The following is a 24,750-nucleotide window of genomic DNA, read 5'->3' on the forward strand; positions in this document are numbered from 1 at the left end:
TGGAGCTGACCAGGTGGTTGATTCCCTTGCAGTAATACTGCATCACCAATTAGTATATCGGCTGTAGGATCATGCAATAAACCTACAACTACCAGGTCTTCGATCTTCATCAGATGCCCTGTTCATCATGGCTGATGCAGGACAAGTTCCCACAATTGTGCAGGCACCACGACAATTGGAAAAATGAGATTTAGAGAAGCTTATCCCTCTTGAATGGGCAACAAACTATGAGAAACTTTACCAGTCTCAGGATAAGTAGATCCAAGCTACAGATCCCCTTTTTATCAAAGGAAAAGATGGCACTATAAAGACCATCTTCAGAAAAACTGAAGAATCTTCATCTTCCTCTCCGTCCATCTTTCAAGCATCAATTATACAACCAATCCCATCTCCAAAACCTGAAAAAGGCCTTCCGGTACATGTCTTTTTGCCTTCCGGACGCTATGTCTTTCCAGCCAAAATCAACGGCCACTTTATTTGGGATATAGATCCTTCAAAATGTGACCCAGGATGCAACTGTGCAGAAGAACTAGGAGAACCATGTTTCCAGAAACCTAAACCTAAAAAGCCTAAATTGGTTCCAAAAGTATTCTACATTTCTCTATGCTCACACAGGAAACTCAAACGCAATGATCAAGACCCGGATGGTGCATCAAGAATAAAGACTCCTTTACCTATCTATGAAAAGGCACTAGAAATCCTACAAAAAGAGAGACCACTCTCCAAAAAAGTCTCTCCTCCATCCTATCTTGCGAAAATACAAACTCCTGTATCCACAGGTAAACAAATTCTACCATGGTAGGATAACACCAATCTGATGGCTCCGAGGTGGAGATGACTATATCCTTGTCTCTTCCATTGCTGGATAAAAGACTCGGAAATTTCTAAGGTAATATATTATTCTTGGGTAGTAGCTGTTAGAAAACATTAAGATAATGCAAAAGACTGGATGTATTCCTTGACTGTAAGAGGAGGTTTGTGTAGTAATTGGTTAAAGGTTCTTCTCACCAAGGTTTGTTTCTTGAAAATGTTGTACGGGTTGATTATAGGGACAAGAGTTTTATCAATTTGGACAGTTTCAGGAATGTGGGATATTTCTACAAGATTGTCTATTTTATTGGCTAAGGTTTTTTACAAGATGGGAAAAGTTGAAGAGTAGCAGTTTGAGTAGTGAATTCAGAACTTACAGCCATATTGGTTCAATTCTCTTCTCTTTCACCAATGGCTCTGATACCAAAAGGGAGCCGAGAGCTGTTTATTCTAATAATTCTCATACTGTAAGCTCAAGGCTAGAGCTGAGCACGGATCGGTCCAATTCGGTTATTTATAAATCACCAGTACCATACCAAACCTTGGTTATTTTAAAATTGAAGGTACAAGTACCGTACCAAACATAAAAAGATCCAATACCGTATTGTACCAATTTTACGGTTCAATACAGTTCGGTTCGGTGCTATTTTCGGTTCTAAAAATTTTAAAAAATACAATTTTAATCTCATCTTTAATCAAATACATTTAGAGAAAATATGATTACCAACCTAAAAAAAGTAGCATGAAAATCTGAATTAAAATTGCAATCACATTCTTGAACAACCTGTTTCGCAATTCAATCACTTGCAAATACAATAATTCATTCAATATTCAAATACAAACCATTAAAATATATATTACTGCTAGCATAAAAATATTTTACAGATGGCAATCATTAAAATAAATAAATTTACAAACTTTATATAGCACTAAAATACATGTCTAAAATTAGCAAAGAAATGTTATTACCTCCCCTCAAAATTAGCACTCCACATTTAATCTTGGCATAAGGGACTTACCAATCTTAAGATCTTGAATAATTTCTACAATAAAAGTAAAAAATTACGTCAATAAGACTTAACAGCATCAACAATAAACAAACATATGTAAGAAGTAAAGAAATGTTACCTGACTCTATGCTTTCAATATCCTCTATTGATTCTTCTAGTTGGATAGGTTTATTTGAACTTTTAAGCCAATCTTGACAACAAATAAGGACTTCCGCTGTTGTAGGAAGTAAACCTATTTTGTTATATTCTTCTACTTTTATAGTTACTATAAGTCAATTCGTGTATTATATAGAAAAATCAAGTTTCTAATATATATATATAGTCTTTAAAATACTGGACAAAGTATTGTTTTCAACCTAAAAATATTAACTCTTATGAAAAGAAAAGTTAAGATAACAGATGTTTCATCTTCCACGTTTCAAACAATAATAATTACTCGAGGTTGGAGATGAATGCAAATTTTGAAATTTTTTGTTGGTAGTTCTGTTTGAAGCGAATATATATATATGTGTATAAGTTTATTTATTTATTATATATATTTGGTATAAATGATTCTTTTAAAATTTTTTGTAAACTTTATTTTTCAATTTGAAGTTAATATTTTTTTTTGTAAATAAAAAATATTTTAAAATATTATCTCATTAAATTTATAGAATTGGTTATAACTAGGGATGACAGTTGGGCTGGTGTTTCTAAATATTTGTCTCGACTGAAGCCTAATGAGACAGATACGAGTAGTAATAAACAGATTTGGAACGAGTTTGAGATTAAATTTTACTATCTGTTCCGCGTTTGGGCCGAGTTCGAGTTTGAACATGTGGATACCCGTTACCCGATTATATAAATAGATATGAGTACAGGATATCCAAATCTAGATTCAGTACTTACTTAGCTAAACAGGTTTTGGATACCCTAACTCTTAGCCCGTTAAGAGTATTATTCATCATTTTGTTCCTTATTAAACTTGAACCTTAGAACCTTAGACTCTTGGTAGTTTAACTCTTCGTATGCTCTGTGCTTGCCTCGTCTGAGGATCTTGCACATCAGAAACTTGTTGATCTTCTGATCTGTTTCTGATTTTTGTCCTATTTTGAAATTCAGGGTCTTACTGAGCAAGCCATTCCTGAATTTGTTGGGCTTGATCAGCTTTGGAAGGATCCATTTGTTGTTGAATTGAATCTGGTTGATCAATTTCCTCCTGGATAATTTCAGTCCAGGTCCTGATAGGCTTTGAAGATGAAGGGAGAATTTCCTTCATTGGGCTTTGAGTCGGCTTTGAACTTGCCGTTGATTTTTCTTCTTTGGATTTGGATTTTCGCGGTATTTTTCACTCCTGTTTTTGAAGAAACTCTCTGGTTAGAAAGTCTGGGATAGAATTCGAATCTCCTCTAATAAATTCGATTTCAAAATCAAAAATAGAAAGAATAGATTGCCATCTAGCAAAAATCTGTTTGGAAGCTATATTTTGAACATCTTTTTGTAAAACTTCTTTAGCAGATTTGCAATCAATCCTTAAAAGAAATTTTTGATTTAAAAGATCACTTTGGAATTTGGAAATACACAAAACTATCGAAAGAATTTCCTTTTTGATAGTTGAGTAATTCTTTTGCGTATCATTCCAGTGTGTAGAAGTAAACTGGACAATACATTCTTTGGAATTTTAGATTTGTTTAAGAATCCCACCATAACCTAATTCTGATGCATCAGTTTCAACAATTTTGAATGCATAGGATTAGCTAAATGCAGGCATGGAATTTCTAAAACTTGCTTTTTTATTCTTTGAACAATTTTTGTATGCTGATCGGTCCAAGGAGAGGGATTTTTCCTTAGCATATCATGAAGGGGCTTTGCAAGATAGTTTAAATTTGGATAAAAATCCATGACATAATTTAAACTACCAAGAAATCTTTGTAATTGGGTTTTTTCCAAAATTCTATCTGGAAACTTTGAAGTGAATGCAAGGGATCTCTCAATTGGGGTGATGGTGCCTCGAGAGATATAATGTCCAAGAAATCTGATTTTTGTTTGAAAAAGAGATATCTTGGTTTTTGAAACCACTAAACCATTCTTTTTAACAATATAGAAAAATGTTTCTAAGTATTTGAAATGTTGTTCAATGGAATTTGAAAAGATTAACACATCATCAATGTAGACAATGCAAAACTTTGAATAAGGATTAAAAATGTCGTTCATGATTTTTTGAAATTCAGGAGCATTTTTCAATCCGAAAGGCATTACATTCCATTCATACTGGCCAAATGGAACTGTAAAAGCCGTTTTGTAACGATCTTTTGGATCAATCTGGATTTGCCAAAATCCTGATTTCATATCAAACTTTGAAAAGATGAATGCAGAATGAAGTTTTTGAAGAAGATCTTTTTCGTTTGGAATAGGGTACCTAATCCACTTTAGGGCTTTATTTAAAGGTTTGTAATTGATCACTAGCCTAGGAGTTCCTCTTTCTATCTCGCTATTCTTGTTGACATAGAAAGCTGCACAAGACCAGGGTGATCTAGACTTTGAAATCAAACCTTTTTGCTCAAGATCTCTAATCTCATTTCTACAATGGCTTTCTAAAGACTCATTCATCTGAATGGGCCTGGCTTTGGTAGGGATTTGCTTATCAGAAAAATCGTTTTCATATGGTAAATCTACCATATGTTGCTTTCGATTCCAAAAAGCATTTAGAAGATCAGAACAGAGATTAGAGAGAGAGAGTTTTTCCTCTTACATTCTTGTACTCCTCTTGTAAGTTTATATTTTCTTCTGTTCAAAGCTTTCAAAGTTTATTTCAAAGATTGTATATTTGTTTCTTATTCATGTTCAAAGCCTGTTATTATCAATAAAAGTTCAAAGTTTATTTCCCTATCTATCATCTTCTTTATCATCAAGCGTATGCTCTGTGCTTGCCTCGTCTGAGGATCCTGCACATCAGAGCCTATTGGGTTTCGGGATTAGAAGCATATCTACATAAAAAAGATTTTAAACTCATTTTAAACTGCATCATATTTCTGATAAATAAGCATTGTTCATTTTATGCGCAGTAGTAAGTCCCGACGGGTATAGGGCAGTAAAGCTGAGAGCTATGGTTCATGTTTGTTTAAAAGTTATTTTGGTTTATTTTAAAATGAATTTAGAACCATTTTTCTGTAGATCTTCTTCTTTCTCAAATTCTTCTGCCTCTGAATCATCGAGGTACAAAGGTCTAGTAAATAGTGAAGAAATCACTATTGAAGATTTTTCAAAGCATATAGATGATTGGGAAATACCCAAAGTTCAAAAGAAACAAATTTATGAGTTTTCAAAGTTTCCTCTCTTCAAAACTGATTTTACAATCAAAACTGAAGAAAGAGACATTCAGATTTCAAAGCCTTTTGAAGAGATTTATCTCTTAAAGACCCTCCAAAAGCATATGGAAAAGGATTATAAGTATATCTACATAGGCCTTGTCTAGGTAGGAATAAAGCCCCTTATCAGAGAAGGTTTATATACTTCCATTTTAGCAGTCCTTAGGGATGCTAGGTTTACAAATTTCTATGATTCTTTGTTAGGTACTGTTGAGTTGAGCCTCAATAAAGGACCTATTTCTTTCAACTGTTTTCCAAATATCACGATTTCTTTAAATGATAAAAATATTTTAAAGAGCATCGTTCTTCAAATAAAGACACACAATTACAAAATGCTTGAAGGATCTATTCCGATAGCATTAATTTTCAAGATTCATTACAAAGCTATGATTTCTGCCTTTGGTTCCAAACACAAGCTTCACTCACCAAAAGGAGAAACCTTGTTCCTACAAACAGATTTATCCAAATCCCACGCAACCATTCCAAAAACCATTCAATGGAAAGACATCACTCTTCCAGAAGAATGGATCCTTGAAGGTGCAACCCAACCTACATCTCCAAAGCAAACAGAACCAAACACAAACCTCAAACACATAGCCCAATTCCCAGATGGAAAGGTAAAGATCACATTCAACAGAAAATCATCTTCCTCTAGATTTTCTGATGATGGTTCTTCAACATCGACCATAGATATTGGAAGGGTATCCAAAATACCTTCTGTTATTTATGCTCCTTACAAAGAACCAATTCCATCTCAAACACAACCTCGATTTTCAACATCTGATGTTCCAAACAATATACTTCAGAATGTTGATTACCAAAGCAATATCCCCAGACCAATTTACAATGATCCAAAGAAAGATGAAGAAGATATAGAGATGACCTCTACCCCATCTTCACCATCACCATCAGCCATAACCCAAAATCTTGAAGCAGAGATCAACATGATTTCAAAAGATTTTCAAATAGATAAAAAACTTTTGCATGAAGATTTCTATTCTAAGAAAAACTATCTTAAAAAACTTTGGTTTTTTAAAAATTTTTTGCAAGAAAAAGATAGTATTCAAGAAAGATACTATCAATTTTGCATTCAAAACAAAGCCCTAATCAAATTTTTTGATTGGTTTCAAATCTATTGCAAAGAAAATGGTATCCTTTATCCTTTCAAAGAAAAGCTCATTAGTCCTGTCACAGTAAGGAACAAAGCCCCTGAATGGAAGGTAGGAGAAAACCTAACCGTCCAGTCTGATCATCCTCCCCTTAGGAAAATAACTATTCCCTATGGAGAGAGTGAGATAGAAGCTACTCCTTACAAATTGGTAGGAGAAGACCTAGACAAGAATGTCAAGAATATTGTTCAGCAGATGAATGGAATATATTTGGAATGCCTCCTCCGTCTATGAATGGAATATATTTGGAATGTCTGAATACAAGAATGTCAAGAATGTCAAGAATATCTAGGAATTGAAAATAGGAACAACATCCTAACCCAGTCTAGATTCAATGCCTCCTCCGTCTATGAATGGAATATATTTGGAATGTCTGAATACAATATTCTTGGTCTCTTACAGCAGATGACCATGGCAGCCAATGCTTACAAAACCCAAAGCGGTACCTCTAATAGAGCCATTGCTGAGCTCCTGATAGCTGGATTTTCTGGCCAGCTTAAAGGATGGTGGGATTATCATCTCACTCAAGCACAACAGCTCCAAATCTTAGGTGCTATCCAAACCACAGTGGAAGGAACTCCCATATTAGATGAATTAGGAAATCCAATTAAGGATGCAGTATCAACTTTAATCCTCAAAATTTTCCTTCATTTCATAGGAGACCCTTCTCTTCTGAAAGACAAAAATGCTGAGCTCCTTAGCAACCTCACTTGCAAAAAGCTTAGCAATTTCCAAGCCTACAAAGACACCTTCCTAACCAGAGTCATGCTTAGGGAAGATTCTAGCCAACCTTTCTGGAAAGAGAAATTCTTAGCCGGTTTACCTAAGATTCTAGGTGAAAGAGTTAGGAATACCATAAGAAAAGCACATAATGGTCAGATCCCTTATGATTTCTATACTTATGGTGAGCTAGTTAGCCTTACTCAGAAAGAAGGTTTAAAGATATGTCATGACCTTAAGCTCCAAAGACAGCTCAAATGGGAGATGAAAAAGACTAGGCAGGAACTAGGTAGTTTCTGTAACCAGTTTGAGTATAACCCCATAGAGCCCTCTTCTTCCTGCAAAGGGAAGTGCAAAGAAAATTTTTCTAAGTCTTTTAAGAAAAAACGATTTTTTAAAAATAGAAAGACTCCTAGAAGTAAGGAAAATTTCTACAAAAGACCATCTTCTTCCAAATTTCCAAAAAAGGATTCCAAAAAAGATTTTTCCAAAATTACATGCTTTAAATGTGGTAAGAAAGGCCACACTTCAAAGTATTGTAGATTTTCCAAAAAACTTCATGAGCTCCAAATAGAAGAAGAAGTTTTAGCAAAAATTTCTGCTCTTCTAGTCGATTCCTTTGAATCAGAATTCTCAAACAGTGAGGAAGAATTTCAAATTGATGAAATCAAAACCTCATATGAGTCTTCTGAAACAGATTCCGAAAGTTTTTCAAAGAATATTAATATGCTCACTAGGCAACAAGAAGCTCTTCTTGAACCTGTTAAGCATATTAATGATCCTCAAATCCAAAAACAAGTTTTAAAAGAGATTTTAAAAACTGAATCCCTTGTACCCTCTTCTAGTAAGAACACTTATGATCTTACTATGATTTTGGACAAAGAGAAGAAGTTGAAAAACCCTCTTCCTACTGTTTAACAACTTCAAAAGGAGATTAAAGCCATCAAAACAGAACTCAAAGAGTTGAAAGAAAAACAACAAAATGATTCTGTTTTGCTTCAAAACCTGATCCTCAAGCAGAATAGTGATTCTGATTCTGATGAGGAAAATGATTTTCAAAATCTTGAAGTTTCTGAAAATGTTCTTGAAACCTTCATCAATGTTTTAAAGGAAATTACTTCAAGAAAGTATTTGATTCAGATAAAGCTTGTTTTCCCTGGTGATTTCCAAATAGAAACCATCGCCTTGTTTGATACAGGAGCAGATCTCAATTGTATCAATTGCGAGTTGGTTCCTAAAAGGTATCATCAAGAAACCAAAGAAAGGCTGACTTCAGCCAATTCTTCAAAGATTAAGATTGCTGGTAAAACTGAAGCCGCAATTCTTAATAACAACATTGCTTTAAAGAATATTTTTATTCTTACAAAACCCTTAAATAAAGCTCTAAAATGGATTAGGTACCCTATTCAAAACAAAAAAGATCTTCTTCAAAAACTTCATTCTGCATTCATCTTTTCAAAGTTTGATATGAAATCAGGATTTTGGCAAATCCAGATTGATTCAAAAGATCGTTACAAAACGGCTTTTACAGTTCCATTTGGCCAGTATGAATGGAATGTAATGCCTTTCGGATTGAAAAATGCTCCTTCTGAATTTCAAAAAATCATGAACGACATTTTTAATGCTTATTCAAAGTTTTACATTGTCTACATTAATGATGTGTTAATCTTTTCAAATTCCATTGAACAACATTTCAAACACTTAGAAATATTTTTCTATGTTGTTAAAAAGAATGGTTTAGTGGTTTCAAAAACCAAGATATCTCTTTTTCAAACAAAAATCAGATTTTTTGGACATTATATCTCTCGAGGCACCATCACCCCAATTGAGAGATCCCTTGCATTCACTTTAAAGTTTCCAGATAGAATTTTGGAAAAAACCCAATTACAAAGATTTCTTGGTAGTTTAAATTATATCATGGATTTTTATCCAAATTTAAACTGTCTTGCAAAGCCCCTTCATGATAGGCTAAGGAAAAATCCCCCTCCTTGTACCGATCAGCATACAAAATTGTTCAAAGAATAAAAAAGAAAGTTTTAGAAATTCCATGCCTGCATTTAGCTGATCCATCTGCATTCAAAATTGTTGAAACTGATGCATCAGAATTAGGTTATGGTGGGATTCTTAAACAAATCTAAAATTCCAAAGAATGTATTGTCCAGTTTACTTCTGCACACTGGAATGATACGCAAAAGAATTACTCAACTATCAAAAAGGAAATTCTTTCAATAGTTTTGTGTATTTTCAAATTTCAAAGTGATCTTTTAAATCAAAAATTTCTTTTAAGTATTGATTGCAAATATGCTAAAGAAGTTTTACAAAAAGATGTTCAAAATATAGCTTCCAAACAGATTTTTGCTAGATGGCAAGCTATTCTTTCTGTTTTTGATTTTGAAATCGAATTTATTAGAGGAGATTCGAATTCTATCCCAGACTTTCTAACCAGAGAGTTTCTTCAAAAAACAGGAGTGAAAAATGCCGCGAAAATCCAAATCCAAAGAAGAAAAATCAATGGCAAGTTCAAAGCCGACTCAAAGCCCAATGAAGGAAATTCTCCCTTCATCTTCAAAGCCTATCAGGACCTGGACTGAAATTATCCAGGAGAAAATTGATCAACCAGATCCAGTTCAACAACAAATGGATCCTTCCAAAGCTGATCAAGCCCAACAAATTCAGGAATGGCTTGCTCAGTAAGACCCTGAATTCATTCAAAGGCAGATGGTTCAATCCCTATCTGAACCATCTTCAAAGCAAATAATTCCAAAGCCAGAAGCAATTCCAAAGTCGTCCTCCTCCTCCATTAAGAGTAAAGGTATACTCTCTATCCCTTTTCAAAAAACCGAGATAGAAATTTTCCCTCAAAATCTATCTCAAAGTTCAAATAGTATTTCAAAGCCAAATTCTCAAGAAATTATTTTGTCTCAATCAAAACGTTTTAAATCCAATGAGTATTTGGAAAAACAAAGTTTTCAAAATATTTTAACAGTTGAGGAAGGATTCTGTACAGAAAGCCCCTCTAAACTGGTTTCAAAGATTTTCCCTCCAAGATGGTATTTCAAACCCTGGAATGTTTCAAAGCCTCAGTCTTACTACCAGTCTATCCTTGAGATAACTGGTTCCGCCAAATTCAAACATTTCAAAAAGAACAAAACCCATAAAGATCCTGCATACTGCACATGCACTATTCAAAGAATTCATCACCCTTCTGATTGGGGAATGGATTTACACTCTCCCAGATCTTTTCCAACATCCCTTCAAAGAACCTACCCTTCAAACCTAAATACCTCCTTCAACTATTGGGATTACCAGCAAGCCTAGTTTAATACCTTTCTCCTCCAAAACGAAGGACAAAGCCACTATTGCCTTTTCTACTTCGATACAAGCCTCATTCAAACTTCAAAGATCCCCTACTGGTTCAAACAATAGTGGAATTATTATGGTAATGTCCCTGAAACCATAATTCTAGAAGTCTTGCCCTTGTTTAACCTCTTCAAAGCCAATTACAAACCTAACAGAATAGAAAGGCGTTATCCCCCGCTACTCCTATTTTGTTCAAATTTCTTTCTCCCCTGGGTATGTGTCTGGTATTTTCATTTCAACCAATCTCCAGACGGTAAAATCATCCTTACCCGGAGATTCAAAGTAAAATGGTGGGATAAATTTAACCACCAAGATAAATTATCCCTCAAAGCTATTCAAAACTTCCTTACCAAAAATAGCTTATTGCCACCTCCAAAAGAACAAACCATGTTCCTGGCACAGAAGTCTTTTTTAATTCCAAAGCTTGCTGCAGCCCAAACAGAAGAAGATTTCTTGCAATTAATTAAATAATTGTCAGAGACTGCTTCTTCTAAAGGCAAATCAAAAGCATCATTTTCCTCCTCTAGTGCCAGTACAGCGGCAATAGACCTGGACGGTGATTCCAACAAGGATGATTGTTTTGGGATTTTCAAGCCCATAAAATAATCTCCGTAAAAAGTCCATGGGTTGAAAACCAGAAATGGCAGCCCAAGGTTCCTTGTGTTGGGCCAAAAGCCCGGGTTCAAAAAGAAAAAGAAAAGAAAAAAGAAAAAGAAAGAGAAAAGAAAAGAAAAGAAAAAGACAAAAGACAAAAAGAAAAGGTCAAAAAGAAAAGGCAAAAGATTCTTTCAAAGATATGGCCGACATCTTTCTCCAAAGGCGTGAAGCATTATTGCAAAAATCCAAAGACTAGTGGATCCACCTTTACTCCACTAACAAAAGCATCCAAAGCTCCAATGAAGGTATCCAAAGCTTCAAGACCGCTATATAAATAGGAGTTCTCCCTAGAAGACCGCAGAATGCATAATACGAAGAAGAGCCTCTTCTATTATACAAGTCTCACTACAAAGAGAAGAAATATAGAGTGAAAAGAGTGAGTTTAGAGAGAGAGAGTTTTTCCTCTTACATTCTTGTACTCCTCTTGTATATATATATATATATATATATATATATATATATATATATATATATATAAAAGAAATTGTTTCTCTCTTTTTCTCTTTTTTTCTTTCCTTTCTCTCATCTCTCTCCCTCTTCCCTTTTCTTTCCTTCCTTCTTCCTTTCCTCCCTATCCCTCCTCTCTTCCTTCCCCCTTTCCCCCTCTCCACGACAGCTGCCTCTCCCTACCCCTCTTCGTTCATGCCGTCACCGCAGCTCCCTCTTCCCCTTCCTCCTTTCCCCCAGCGTCGTCAAGAGTGAGAAGGCTGCTATCGTCGATTTGGCCTCCAACCGGCGTGCTTTCGGTGATCCGACGTTGTATTCGGACTCCCCACTCTCGAAAATCCCGGGAACGACCTCTCTTGCAACAAAAATCCCGCTGGCAACCTCGGGAAGTGTCACCAGTGCAGCATCTTTTCGACCTTGATCCGGTGCTTTCCGGTGACTTTTCGATCGAAATTCTTGTACTTTCGGACTCTTCGCAACTCGAGCTTGGCGTAGGCGCTTTCGGATTCGAATTCCGACACTGTTGACATGACCGGCTTTCCAGACGCGCGAAATATTATAATTTCAACTCGATATAATTTTATTTAGACTCTAAAAATTATGTTGTAATTTTAAAAAAATATTGTGGCTATTAATTACATGTGATGGATAATTTAAAAATCTATTGAATTTAATTAATTGTGTTTTAGGGTGTTGCGGAGTCGGAGAAAATAATACAGTTCTTGTAGCCCGACTCCTGTTATTTAATCGTAGTATATTTGTTGTGTCCTTGGCGGGTTCTGTATCCTTTATAGGGGGGGTAAATATCCGTAATTTAGGGAAAATTTTGTCGAATTTTCGACAGATTTCTCGAGACTAAATTAATCTTAGGCAGTCTTAATCTAAGGGTCTAGGCCTAAAGAAAATTTAAGAACGTCTATTAATTGAGTATTTTTGTGAATAGATAATCAATTCTTCTCGCCAGCTCCACCCGAGGCATAGGAGCGGACTGTGGAGTGCGCCAGAACTGTGAGTTAAAGTCACATAATCTCTGCACTATTGTCAAGTTTAAATTTAATACGATGCTTTAGAAATTATGTCTAATATGATTATCAGTATCGCAATACAAATAATTTCATTTAATTATTAATTACTGAGAATAATTTTAATATTATTATCAGTGATATTATATCGTTGTTTTGATATCATACTTAATGTTATATTAATACAATCATTGTTATTATTTATACACACAAATTGCATGTTACTTTCCGCTATTTTCTAAATCTTTATTTGTATGTGTTGAATGATTATGTTAGACTATGATTATTATATATGAGTTGATTGTGATATTGGGATGAGGCTATAGTAGAACATTGCCACCTGATGGGTTACATCAGGACCGCGTGCCCACCGGTAATGATTAAAGACAAGTAACAAGGTTATTATGGATTTTTGCCCAGGTCGAGTATAACTCTCTGGGGTATGAAAGTTGACTGCTGGAGAAAGGTTCTTGGTCGAGCAATGCTCTCTAGGCGCCGGCTTAGTTGGGAATTAAGTGTTCAGGCTGGATGAAAGTACTCTGGTTGAGCTTTGCTCTCTGGGCGCCAGAGCTGTTGGAATTAAGAGAGCCAAAAGGCTGCTAGTAATTGGGGTTAGGGTTCTACTGAGCCACTCGTCTCACAAGTGTTAAAATAATTTTATTTTTAAGTTTATGATATGATTATAGTATGACTCGTATTTGATGTACATGACATGTTATACTGATGTAATAATTATTATTTTTCTGAGAAGACTACAATAGTCACAAGATTATTTGATTTTAACTCACTCCCGAAACTAACAGTCTCGATTTTATTTTTCAGGTGACAGTTAGAGTTCTTCGCCGTCCGGCATTGTGACAATCCGACTTCTTCTTCATCGGGCTTTTTTTGTAAATAATCTATACTTCCATATTTTAAGTTATTTTATACTCTAGACCTTCTGTAGTAGAGTACTTTTAAATTTTTTGTGATTATTCTGGTCCATGATAGACGTGAGATGTTATAAAGACCAGCTAGAATTATTTATGGCATGTCAGTCATAATTAATGATATTTTATTAGCTTTTTATTTGAATTATTGGTCTGTAAGGCTTACTACGGGATTTGGTGGCCTTAATCCTACCCAATCCCTAGTGCCGGTCATGGACCCACATATCGGGTTGTGACAAAGTTGGTATCAGAGCTTAGGTTTAGTTTTCCTTTGACCTAGATTAGCTTCCTTAACTACTACGAAAATTAGGAAATCGAGTATATCCTTGCGTCTTTCATTGATTCTAGTATCTGCACTATATGTTAGAGATTCTATTGGGTTTTATAGCTTATTGTTTATTTTCAGCTCTTGCCAATATCGAGAACTCGAGCGACTGTAGCTACAGCATCGGCCCAGGAAGGCCAAGATGAGTTTTCTGCTCAAACAGCCCCTCTGGCCCCAGCCCGTGGTACTAGGAGGCGAGGTAGGCCTCGAGCAGCAGCCCAACCAGATCAAGGCGAGACTCAGGAGGTATATGGTGCTGGTGGAATCCTAGTGGAGGCATTTATAACCGGTATGACTGGGATGCAGAGGGCCTTAGAGCAGTTATTAGTCTTCCAGCAGCAGTAGGCTGCCCAGGGTTCAGGAAGCCGTGCTAGTGGGTCCGGTATCAGAAATCCAGACAATGTTCCCATGTCCAAGTACACTAAGTTAAGACCCGTGGAGTTTGATAGGACAGCTGGGGACCCTCTGGACTTCCTAGACGAGGTTGAGAAAAAGGGTATTTGATTTGCACTATTTTGACAGGAAGACCATCGACATGGCTGGATTTTGCTTGAAAGGGATAGCATCTCAGTGGTTCAGAGACTATATCCACCCCTTTCTAGATGGATTGTCGTGGAGGCAGTTCAGAGACAAGTTTGAGGAGTACTTCATCCCTTTTAATGTAAGGCAAGAGTATAGAAAGAGATTTGAAAGGCTAATTAAAGGAGACCTGTGAGCGGCATAATACACGTGGGGACCGAGGAGCAGAAGAACAACAAGTATATTTCGGGATTCGATCCAAAGTTTGTCTCCTTGGTTCAGTCTAGGAGGAGCAGCTTCCTAGAAGTGACTGACATGGCGAGACAGATAGAGATGACCTTGCGAGGTTTGGTCAGGGGACTGACGATGGTAGGAAAAAGAAGACCAGGGTTGAGGGTCCATTCATGTACGTACACGAGCAACCGGAGGCTACTCCGGGGTACCACCAAGAACTAGATAGAGAAGCCACCGTATCCATAGAAGGGGTAGGCACAATTAGAAGGATAGCCGAGGATTCAGACCTGGTCAGGAATTCAATGGTAGTGGGCAGAGTTCAAGCTTCTAGTTGGGGCCGACCCATCGACGGAGTGCTTAGCTTCCAACCAAGCCTGTTTTAGGTGTGGCGAGATGGGTCATATGGCTCAATAGTGTCATCGCTACTTCAGTCGGCCAGCTTTTCCTTAGGGCTCGTCCGCCAGTGCGACCCGACCAGCTTTTCCTATAGCTTTGGGATATTTTCAGGGTGGATCTCAGTATGTCGGCCAATAGGGCTGTGGTTTTGGAGGTAGATCTGCAAGAGGCTAATCTGTCTGGGGGCATGTTCCAGGTCAGAACTGCGGTAAAATGACAAGAAATGTTCACCCTCACTCCTCAAGATGCGCGAGCCTCAAATGCTGTGGTGTGAGGTACTATTCTTGTATGCTATTCTGAAGCTAGATCTTTTTAGACCCTAGGGCTACCCATTCTTTCTTATCGCCTAGTTTTGCTTTAAGATTAGATGTCTAGCCCGTTAGATTTCAAGTTCCATGTTGCCACGCCATTGTGATGCCTTAGACCAGATGTCGTGTTTCCGCCCGTGTCTGTCCGCTGTTGAGGTCCAGATTTGGTTGCTAACCTAATTCTATTGGATGTATTGGATTTTGATGTGATTTTGGGAATGGATTGGTTGGCTATGCATTTCGCCATGTTGGCCCGTTGGGAGAAACACGTGAATTTTCAAATTTTTGAGAACTCAGAGTTCTATTTTAAAGGTGAGCAGATACCTACTCTATCGAATCTCGTGTCGGCTATTACAGCTAGGCGGATGCTTCGTGGATGTTAAGGATATCTGGCTTTGTTTAGGGATATCTCCGCAGGAAAAGGTTACATCGAGGACGTTCAGGTGGTTTACGAGTTTTCTGATGAATTTCCAAAAGAACTACTAGGATTTCCGTCCAATAGAAAGATAGAATTCTACATCGACGTGGTACCGGGTACAACACCTATTTCTTTGCTGCCTATCGAATGGCACTGGCCGAGTTAAAGGAGTTAAAAGAGCTGCTGCAGGACCTCCTGAATAAGGATTTTATTAGACCTAGTGCGTCTCCGAAGGGTGCTCCTATTCTATTCGTGAAAAAGAAAGATGGTACTTTGCGCCTCTATATCGATTACCGGGTGCTGAATAAAGTGACGATTCATAACCGGTATCCGCTTCCTCACATCGATTACCTATTCGATCAACTTCAAGGAGCCGTGTATTTCTCTAAGATTGATTTACGATCGGGGTGTCACCAGTTGAGGATCCGTAGGGAAGACGTGCCAAAGATGGCACTCAGGATGCGTTATGGGCATTATGAGTTTCTGGTGATGTCGTTTGGACTTACTAATGCTCCTAAGGCTTTCATGGATCTGATGAATTGAGTGTTCAAGCAGTTTCTGGATCATTTTGTAATCGTATTCATTAATGATATCTTGGTATACTCCAGAAGCGAAGAGGAGCACGCGTGGCACCTGAGGATGGTACTTCAGACTTTGAGGGAGCATCAGTTGTACACTAAGTTCTCTAAGTGCGAGTTCTGGTTAGAAAGAGTTGCTTTTCTAGGGCGCATTGTGTCTAGAGATGGTATTTAAGTGGACCCCAAGAAAGTGGAGCGGTGATTGACTAGCAGAGACTGACCACGGTGACTAAGGTGCGTAGCTTTCTAGGATTGGCAGGTTACTACCGTCGTTTCGTGTAAGACTTTTCGAGAATAGCAGCACCTTTGACTAAGCTAACTCAGATAAGGTTTTAGTGGACTGACATGTGTGAAAGAAGCTTTCTGTTTCGATTTGAAGACCGCTGATGACTTCCATTTGACCGATGTTGACCTTACCCTTTGGGACTGGTGGATTCACGGTGTATTACGATGCTTCCAAAGTAGGTTTGGGTTAATGTCCTGATGCAAAATGAAAACATAGTATCTTATGCATCTAGGTAGTTGAAGAAGCATGAATAGAATTACCTGACCCACGATTTGGAGATGGCAACAATAATTTTTGCTTTGAAGATCTGGAGGCACTATCTCTATGGGGAGACGTGCGAGATATATATGGATTATAAAAGCTTAAAGTATATTTTCCAACATAAGGAATTGAATCTAAGGCAAAGAAGATGGTTAGAGCTTCTGAAGGACTATGATTGTAATATTCTTTACCATCCAAGTAAGGCGAATGTTATGGCTGATGCCTTGAGCAGGAATTCGGTAGGTAGTCTTGCTTATATCGCGGTGCGCAGAAGAGGCCAGTTGACTGAGAGTTGTATCGATACGCACGACCAAGGCCGCGAGATGGAGATATTGGAATCAGGTGCATTGTTAGCAGATTTCAGGGTTAGGTCTGTGCTTTTGATAGAATCAGGATAGCTCAGAATCGGGACCCATAGTTACGAAAAATCTTGGAAGAAGTGCAGTAAGGTTGAGCTAATGATTTTATTATAAATGATGATGACACCCTCAGTATGGGCTCTAGGCTGTGTGTTCCCGTTGTGGATAATCTTAGAAAGGAGATTTTGGAAGAAGCTTATTGTACAACTTACAGTGGTTGGCGAACGAAAGTTAGTAGGACCAGAGTTGGTTTAGATCACTTCAGTAAAGGTTCATATTATTCGCGAGAGGCTGAAGACAACTTTCAATAGGCAGAAAAGTTATGCGGATCTGAAGCAGAAGCACGTAGAGTTCAGTGTTGGGGAATATGTGTTCTTGAAGGTGTCTCCTATGCATAGGGTGATGCGATTTGGCAAGAAGGGCAAATTGGCCCCTCAATAATGTGGGACCCTTTGAGATTATTGACCGAATTGGAGAGGTGGCATACAAGCTGGACTTGCCGCCAAATTTCTCGCACGTGCATCCGGTATTCCACATATCAATGTTAATGAAGTATATTTCGAACTCTTCGCATGTGTTGCAGCTTTAATGTATGGAAGTAAGCGAAGATCTAACTTATGAGGAGCAGCCAGTCATGATCGTGGATACTCAAGTTCACCAACTGCGCTCTAAGGTTATTCCGATGGTTAAGGTGTTATGGCGGAATTATTCGTCTGAAGAGTATACTTGGGAGAACAAGCAGGAGATGAGAAGTCTCTACCCTCATTTGTTTCAATCCTAAGGTAAATCGTGTTTCTTGTAATACCCAGTTTTTCTTAAAAAGATAAAATAATAATAATAATAATAATAATAATAATAATAATAATAATAATAGTAATTATATATATATATATAAAAGAAATTTTTTCTCTCTTTTCTTTCCTTTCTCTCATCTCTCCTCTCTCTCCCTCTTCCTTTTTCTTTCCTTCCTTTTTTCTTTCCTCCCTCTCCCTCCTCTCTTCATTCCCCTATGGTGGCCTCTCCTCACCCTCCGCTCTGCGGCTGTGTCGCCGCAGCTCCCTCTTCCCTTTCCTTCTTTCTGTCGACGTCATCAATAGTGAGGAGGCTGCTATCATCAGTTTGGCCTCCTACCGGAGTGCTTTCGGCGATCCGATTTCGGATTCGAACTTCCTTGAAACCAAGAAACGCCTTTCTTTAAAAAAATGCGGGCGACCTTGCTCCCCACTGGGTGACTCGCACCGACTGGCAGGTGTGGGGCGGTTCGTTCAGTTCGACGCATCGCCGAGAGGCTTTTGAACCCTAGTGTTTTGATATCATACTTAATGTTATATTAATACAATCATTATTATTATTTCGACACATAAATTGCATGTTTGCTTTCCCCGATTTTCTATATCTTTATTTTATGTGTTGAATGATTTTGTTAGACTATGATTATTATATATGAGTTGATTGTGATATTGGGATGAGCCTATAGTAGAACATGCCACCTGATGGGTTACATCAGGACTGCGTGTGCACCGGTAATGATTAAAGACATGTAACAAGGTTATTATGGATTTTTGCCATGGTTGAGTAGTAACCTCTACTCTCGGTGTGAAATTGTTGTCGGAGAAAGGTCTTTAGTCGAGCAATGCTCTCGGTAGCCAGCCTTAGTTGGGAATCAGTGTTGGCAAAGCGGATGAAAGGACCAGTCGAAGCTTCAGCTTATCTTATTATCCTGTGTGACGTTGGAATTAAGGTAGAAGTCGTTTAGTGATTCGGTGGTTCTCTTGAGCCACTCGTCTCACAAGTGTTAAAATATATTTTATTTTTAAATTTATGGTATGATTATAGTATGACTCGTATTTGATGTACATGGCATGTTATACTGATGTAATAATAATTATTTTTCTGAGAAGACTGCAATAGTTAATAAGATTATTTGATTTTAACTCACTCCCGAGACTGACAGTTAGAGTTCTTCGCCGTCCGGCATTCTGACAGTTTAACTCCTTCTTCATCTGGCTTTTTGTGTAAATAATATGTACTTCCATATTTTAAGTTATTTTACACTTTAGACCTTCTGTAGTAGAGTACTTTTAAATTTGTTGTGATTATTCTAGTCCATTATGAACGTGAGATGTTATAAAGACTAGTTAGAATTATTTATGGCATGTCAATCATAATTAATGATATTTTATTAGCTTTTTATTGGAATTATTGGTCTGTAAGGCTTATTACGAGATTCGGTGGCCTTAAGCCTACCCATTCTCCAGTGACGATCACGGACCCACATATCGGGTCGTGACATAACCTCTTGGCCGTTAAAGAATATTATTCATCATTTTGTTCCCCATGAGAGTTCAGATACCCGTTTAGCTAAACGGGTTTTGGATACCCTAACCTCTTAACCCATTAAAAATATTATTCATCATTTTATTCCTTACGAGACTTGAACCTTAGACCCTAGATTCGGTACCCATCTAGCTAAATGGGTTTTGGATACCCTAACCTTAACACAGTCAAATCAATTGCAAATAACTTAGCATTGGCTAGAAAGCCAATTGAAAGTAAGGACTTATCACTTAACTTATTGCTATATTGGATGAAGAATATACTTCAATTGCTGTTTAAATTACAGGCAGAGAATAAATCACTTGGGGAGAACTATAGTCAACTTTGATGACTTATGAAAGTCGGCTAGAGCAGCTAAATGTTGCACATTTATCATGGCAGCAATGCAAATAGCCCAACCAATAATAACATTTGTCAACAAGATCAATTCTAGTGGCAGAAATAACAATATAATTAAAGGGTAGAACAAGAATCAAATTAGTGTAGGAAGATAAGGAAGAGGAAATTCATAAGTGGAAATAGTAGAGGTAGAAATTGTGGAGGAAGAAATGGCATATCTAGATTCTTGTATTAAATTTATAGCAAAATGAGGCACACAACCCCTTATTACTAGACTAGATATGATGAGGATTACATGGGAGTTTCTCCAAAATTAGGAAAAGGAAAGCAAGAAGGCTCTTCTTCAACAACTGCATTCATAACTGATGTAGGTTCAAAACCTTATCCTGGTTGGTTTATGGACAGTAGGGCAAGCAACCATGTCATGAATGATTCAAATAAACTCACTAATCTAGGAGAATACTCAAGTAAGGAAAAATTAGTGGTTGGAAATGGCTCAAAACTTCTCATACTCATATCTAACTATAAATATGCCATATTTAAACAAAAAGATGTTGAAATTAAAAAATGTCTTGCATGTGCCTTTTATTAAGAAGAATTTGCTTAGTGTCTCTCAATTAGCCTTTGATAATAATATATTTATTGAGTTTTATCTTGAATGTTATTTTGTTAAGGATAAGGAAACGAGATAGGTTCTTCTTCAAGGGATGCTTAAAGAGGGTTTGTATTAATTGAAGCTTCTGAATGGAGTTAGCAAACATAAGATATCTTTCAATTATTTTAGTTCTTTGCTGTTAAAAGATTCTCCTATTTTGTTTGAGTATGGTATTATTGATTCTAAAAAAGCAGTGGGGCATGGAAGGTTTAATCACCCCTCCAACGGAGTCTTGTCAGAAACTCTAAAGTCTTGTTATTAGTCTGTGTCCTTTAATGGAAACAATTTCTTTTATGATGCCTGCCTATACATTAAGTTTCATTTTTTTACCTTTTTCTACTTCTGAATATCATGCAAAATCACCACTTAAGTTAATTCATTATGATCTATGAGGGCTTGCACTCGTACCATCTTGTGAAGGTCTTAAATATTACTTCTTGGATGATCATAGTAGGTATACATGAGTTTGTGCCTTAAAAACTAAAGATGAGGCAATATAAATGTTTGTTAAATTCAAAACATTAACTAAAAACAGGTTTAGAAAAGATAAAGATTAAGTCAAATTGGGGAGGAAAGTATAGAAATGTTTTACAAAAAATTTTAGAGAATTGCATAATTGAGTTCTAGAATCCATGTCCTTACACATCCTTTTAAAACAATCGAGTGAAGCGAAAACACCGACATGTCGTAGAAATCGGTCTCTCTCCTAGCCCATGCTAAAATACCTTTAAGATATTGGTAGCATGCTTTTCAAACCTTATTTTATTTAATTAAAACATATTCTTAATCTTAGGTCACTTGTTCAAGTTCTTTTCGGTCAAAAACCAAATTACAATTTTCTCAAAGTATTTGGTTGTGCACGTCGTCCTTGTCTTAGGCCATATCAGAAAAATATATTTCTTTTTATTCCATTAAGAGTGTGCTCTTGGGTTATAGTCATAATCATAAAAGTTATCTTTGTCTAAGTCCTAGTTATAGAATTTATGTGTCTAGGAATTTTTTTAATGAAATCGATTTTCCTTTTAAAACTCAAAATTCCTCACCCACAATTCACGGCAACTTAAGAATTGTACTATCATTACATATTCACCTCAATCTATATGGTCATTTCCTTTCTTAAAGTTATTTAATACAATAATTCATACATTCTCAACAAGTATCTATTAATGAAGGACCTGTACCAACCGAGTCTGCAGACTTGCAAGAAACAAGTGATAACTCTTTAAACCAGTAGGCTATGTTATCATGAAAATCTAGAATCTAAAGTTATATAAAGCCCGATGATGAGAAGGTTTAAAATGGCCGCGAGAAAAAAAAAAGAGAAAAAAGCATCGTACCCCTCAAAATTCTAAAAAGATTATTTACAAATAAGAGGAAGAAAAAGATAGAAAGATGTCACAATGCTAAACTAGCGCGAGTCTAAAATGACTCTGCGCGAGCTCATTTTGAACTTGCGCAAGTCAACCTAGACTCAGTGTGTATCTTTAGCCTCGCGTGTGTCCAAGGCGAGCTTGCGTGCACTCAAGATAAGCCCGTGCGAGGCGAGCGTTGACCTAAAAGCATGGGCCTCTGGCCTTAATCTCACACTCGTTCACGATGAGCCTGCACGAGTATAGACTAACCTCATACAAGGATAGAGCGAGGACCCGCTCTAGCCTCGTGCGCATTCAGACTGGTATAGGTCAACTTTGGGTGACGTGTTGATCATCCATTTGAGGGACTTTTGAGCTGGATTTTTCCCTCTGATAAGCTTTTTAATCCCTTACTATAAATATTTGACCTTGTCCCATGAGTGAGGGGTTGGAAAATCAATTCTAATGGTGATTTATTAGAAAAGAAATTATTAAGAAAAACAAGAGAATACTTTTTAGGGGACTTTCTTCTAGGGTTTCTTTCAAAAAAAGGGACAACAATCTTTTTTCTTCTTCCCTTTCCCTCAAAAAATTAATTTGTTTCTTCAATCAAGTAGTAAAAAGTAGCCGCTTAAAGGCTCAATTTATTCATATTTTCGTTTTCTCACGTTCTTTGCATTTATTATGTTGTTTTGTTTAATCCATATATATTTTATGTTTCTTCTCGAAATTTTATTTTAAATATTTTTTTGGGCTCGTTGACCTCGCACGAGTGGAGCCTATACCTACATGAGGTCAGTCTCTGTCCCTTATAAATTGAGTCGTGTTATGCTTTGTGGTTTGCGTTTCTATCAAAATGGGGTCGTTTCTTTAGGCCACATGGACTTGAGCCACTAAGCACACGCGAGGTCACCCTTTATATACGCGAGGTTAGGGAGCCCGAGACTTAAACACGACATCGTCTAGCTTAATGTGTTGTGTTTGGTGTGTTCTAGACCCTGGACCCTAAGCTCATGCCAGGTTACCCTCTGCTTGCGTGGGTCCAGGTACCACATGAACCTAAACAATAGTTTTTAGGTGAAAATGACATTATTTCTCCTAATTGTTTTTTATTTAGGGACTGTCTTCAAGCTAGTGGACCCTATATTTGCATGAGTTCAATCTCTTTCTTCTAGAATGTAAGGTTAGCACCTCAAATGACATCGTGAGCCCTCTATGTCCTGAGGGGACTACCCTCTCGCGAGTGGATCCTATACCCATATGAGGTCAACCCCTAATGATAAAAGCAAAAGGTACTTTATTTATTTTTAATATATTTAATTTATTACCTTATTTTAATTCTGTCCTATTTAAATTTCGCCATATAATTAATCATATTTCCCTCTTGCATAATTTAATTCATTATACGCATTCTATTTGTTTTATGTTTAACTACTAACTCGGAAATGCAGAGTTGATAATTTTTAGAGGATCCCCTCTAAGGATCAGACCGCCTTTAAGAAGAATAATTATTTGATTTGTGTTAACTTGTATTAAGGCCTCTAAGGCTGTCTGCATGTGTAGGCCTCTTATTAACCCTTGGTTTTCTTAATCCCTTTCTAGTTTCTATTCTCCTTCTCCTTTCTATGTATGTTTAATTTATGTTTAGAATATCATCCCACATGTAAATAATGAATAAAATTGGACTTAGCAATTATCTTGATCACCCTGCATGTAAAGATATTAAAAAGAATTAAAGCTTAACATAGTAACCTGCGCCTCACATGCGTTCACCTTAAATGTTAAGGCTAAAATAAATCTAACGCCTAGAATAGGAGCAAAAAAAAATTGTGGAAGTTATGAACACCATGGCATTGCTAAGATAGAACCTAAGGCACCAAAGTGCTCCCGACTAGGATTAGCAAAAGCACCAATGTGCTTCCCTCTAGGAAATAGTCAAGGTACCCAAGTGCCTCCGTTTAGTATAGTCTCTTGATTTCTCACTCCACATGGTAAGAAAGATAAAAATGGGTTGGTGTATAAAATAAATATAGGGTAAAATAGGCTAAGATAATGTTATTAGGATAGGAAAAGGCTCGTCTGCTCTAATAGAGGTTATACTTCACCGTTTAGGTGGATAGGGGTGCTTTTGTAAACCTTCCTTATTTGTACCTAACTTTTCGAACTTAGAATCTCTAATTTTAAGAAGGAGAAACTTAAGTTTTCCATAAAAAATACAAATTTGTCATCCTCACTTCTAAACCTATCTCGATCTCATGGGTGTCGACTCCTTCTCCAATCGATCTTAACGCCCTTCGTAATCCCTTAGGACTCTCAACCGAACGGCTCATTTTGAAACTAGCCTAATACGAAGAATAGTACTTGGACACAGTGATAAGGCTGCTCAACACCTGGGGTAGACCTTGAAAAGCCGCGCTCACAGGCTCCAAAACTGAATCGACAGAACACTCAGCTAAGACACAGGCTTCTTCTCCAGCCACTACAAAAATTTTAATCATGGAATTCAGAGTGAACAACCTCTATCATAACACTCTACAAATCCCAATCAAACTAAAGAGCAAATGAGTTCTCAAGTGTCAGTTTCTGCACTTAGAAGAAAAGAAAAACAATATGTTGAAACTCATAGCATGATTACTCAATGTAAAGCTAGAGTTTTTAAGGTAAAAACTTATATTGCAAATTCTTTTTGTTGTGAGTCTACCATAGTTAAATAGGCTTTGCAACCAAATTAGAGCTAAGTAATAGCTCATATGTAGCAATTACATATAAAATACTAAAATTGATTGTTTCTGTTGGCAAACTTGACTTTCTTCTTTCAACTTTCTTAAGCAATTGCCTAGCTGTTATTGCTGGTCCCCCTGACCATTGCAGAACTTGAGGCTAGAATGGAACGTTATTGCAAATCTCACTTA

The 24,750-nt window shown here is 36.9% G+C and overlaps 1 protein-coding gene across 1 annotated transcript; it reads left to right on the forward strand.

Annotated features, from left to right (window-relative positions):
• Positions 1–15,818: 15,818 nt before the first annotated feature.
• On the forward strand, positions 15,819–17,596 carry LOC125370336. Its single transcript, XM_048375369.1, has 5 exons — positions 15,819–16,157; positions 16,280–16,342; positions 16,922–17,166; positions 17,289–17,385; positions 17,471–17,596. Exons 1-5 carry the CDS (start codon positions 15,819–15,821, stop codon positions 17,594–17,596), a joined length of 870 nt encoding a protein of 289 aa, XP_048231326.1.
• Positions 17,597–24,750: the final 7,154 nt, after the last annotated feature.

This window comes from Ricinus communis, chromosome 6 (genome assembly GCF_019578655.1).
Source record: "Ricinus communis isolate WT05 ecotype wild-type chromosome 6, ASM1957865v1, whole genome shotgun sequence".
NCBI lineage: Eukaryota > Viridiplantae > Streptophyta > Magnoliopsida > Malpighiales > Euphorbiaceae > Ricinus > Ricinus communis.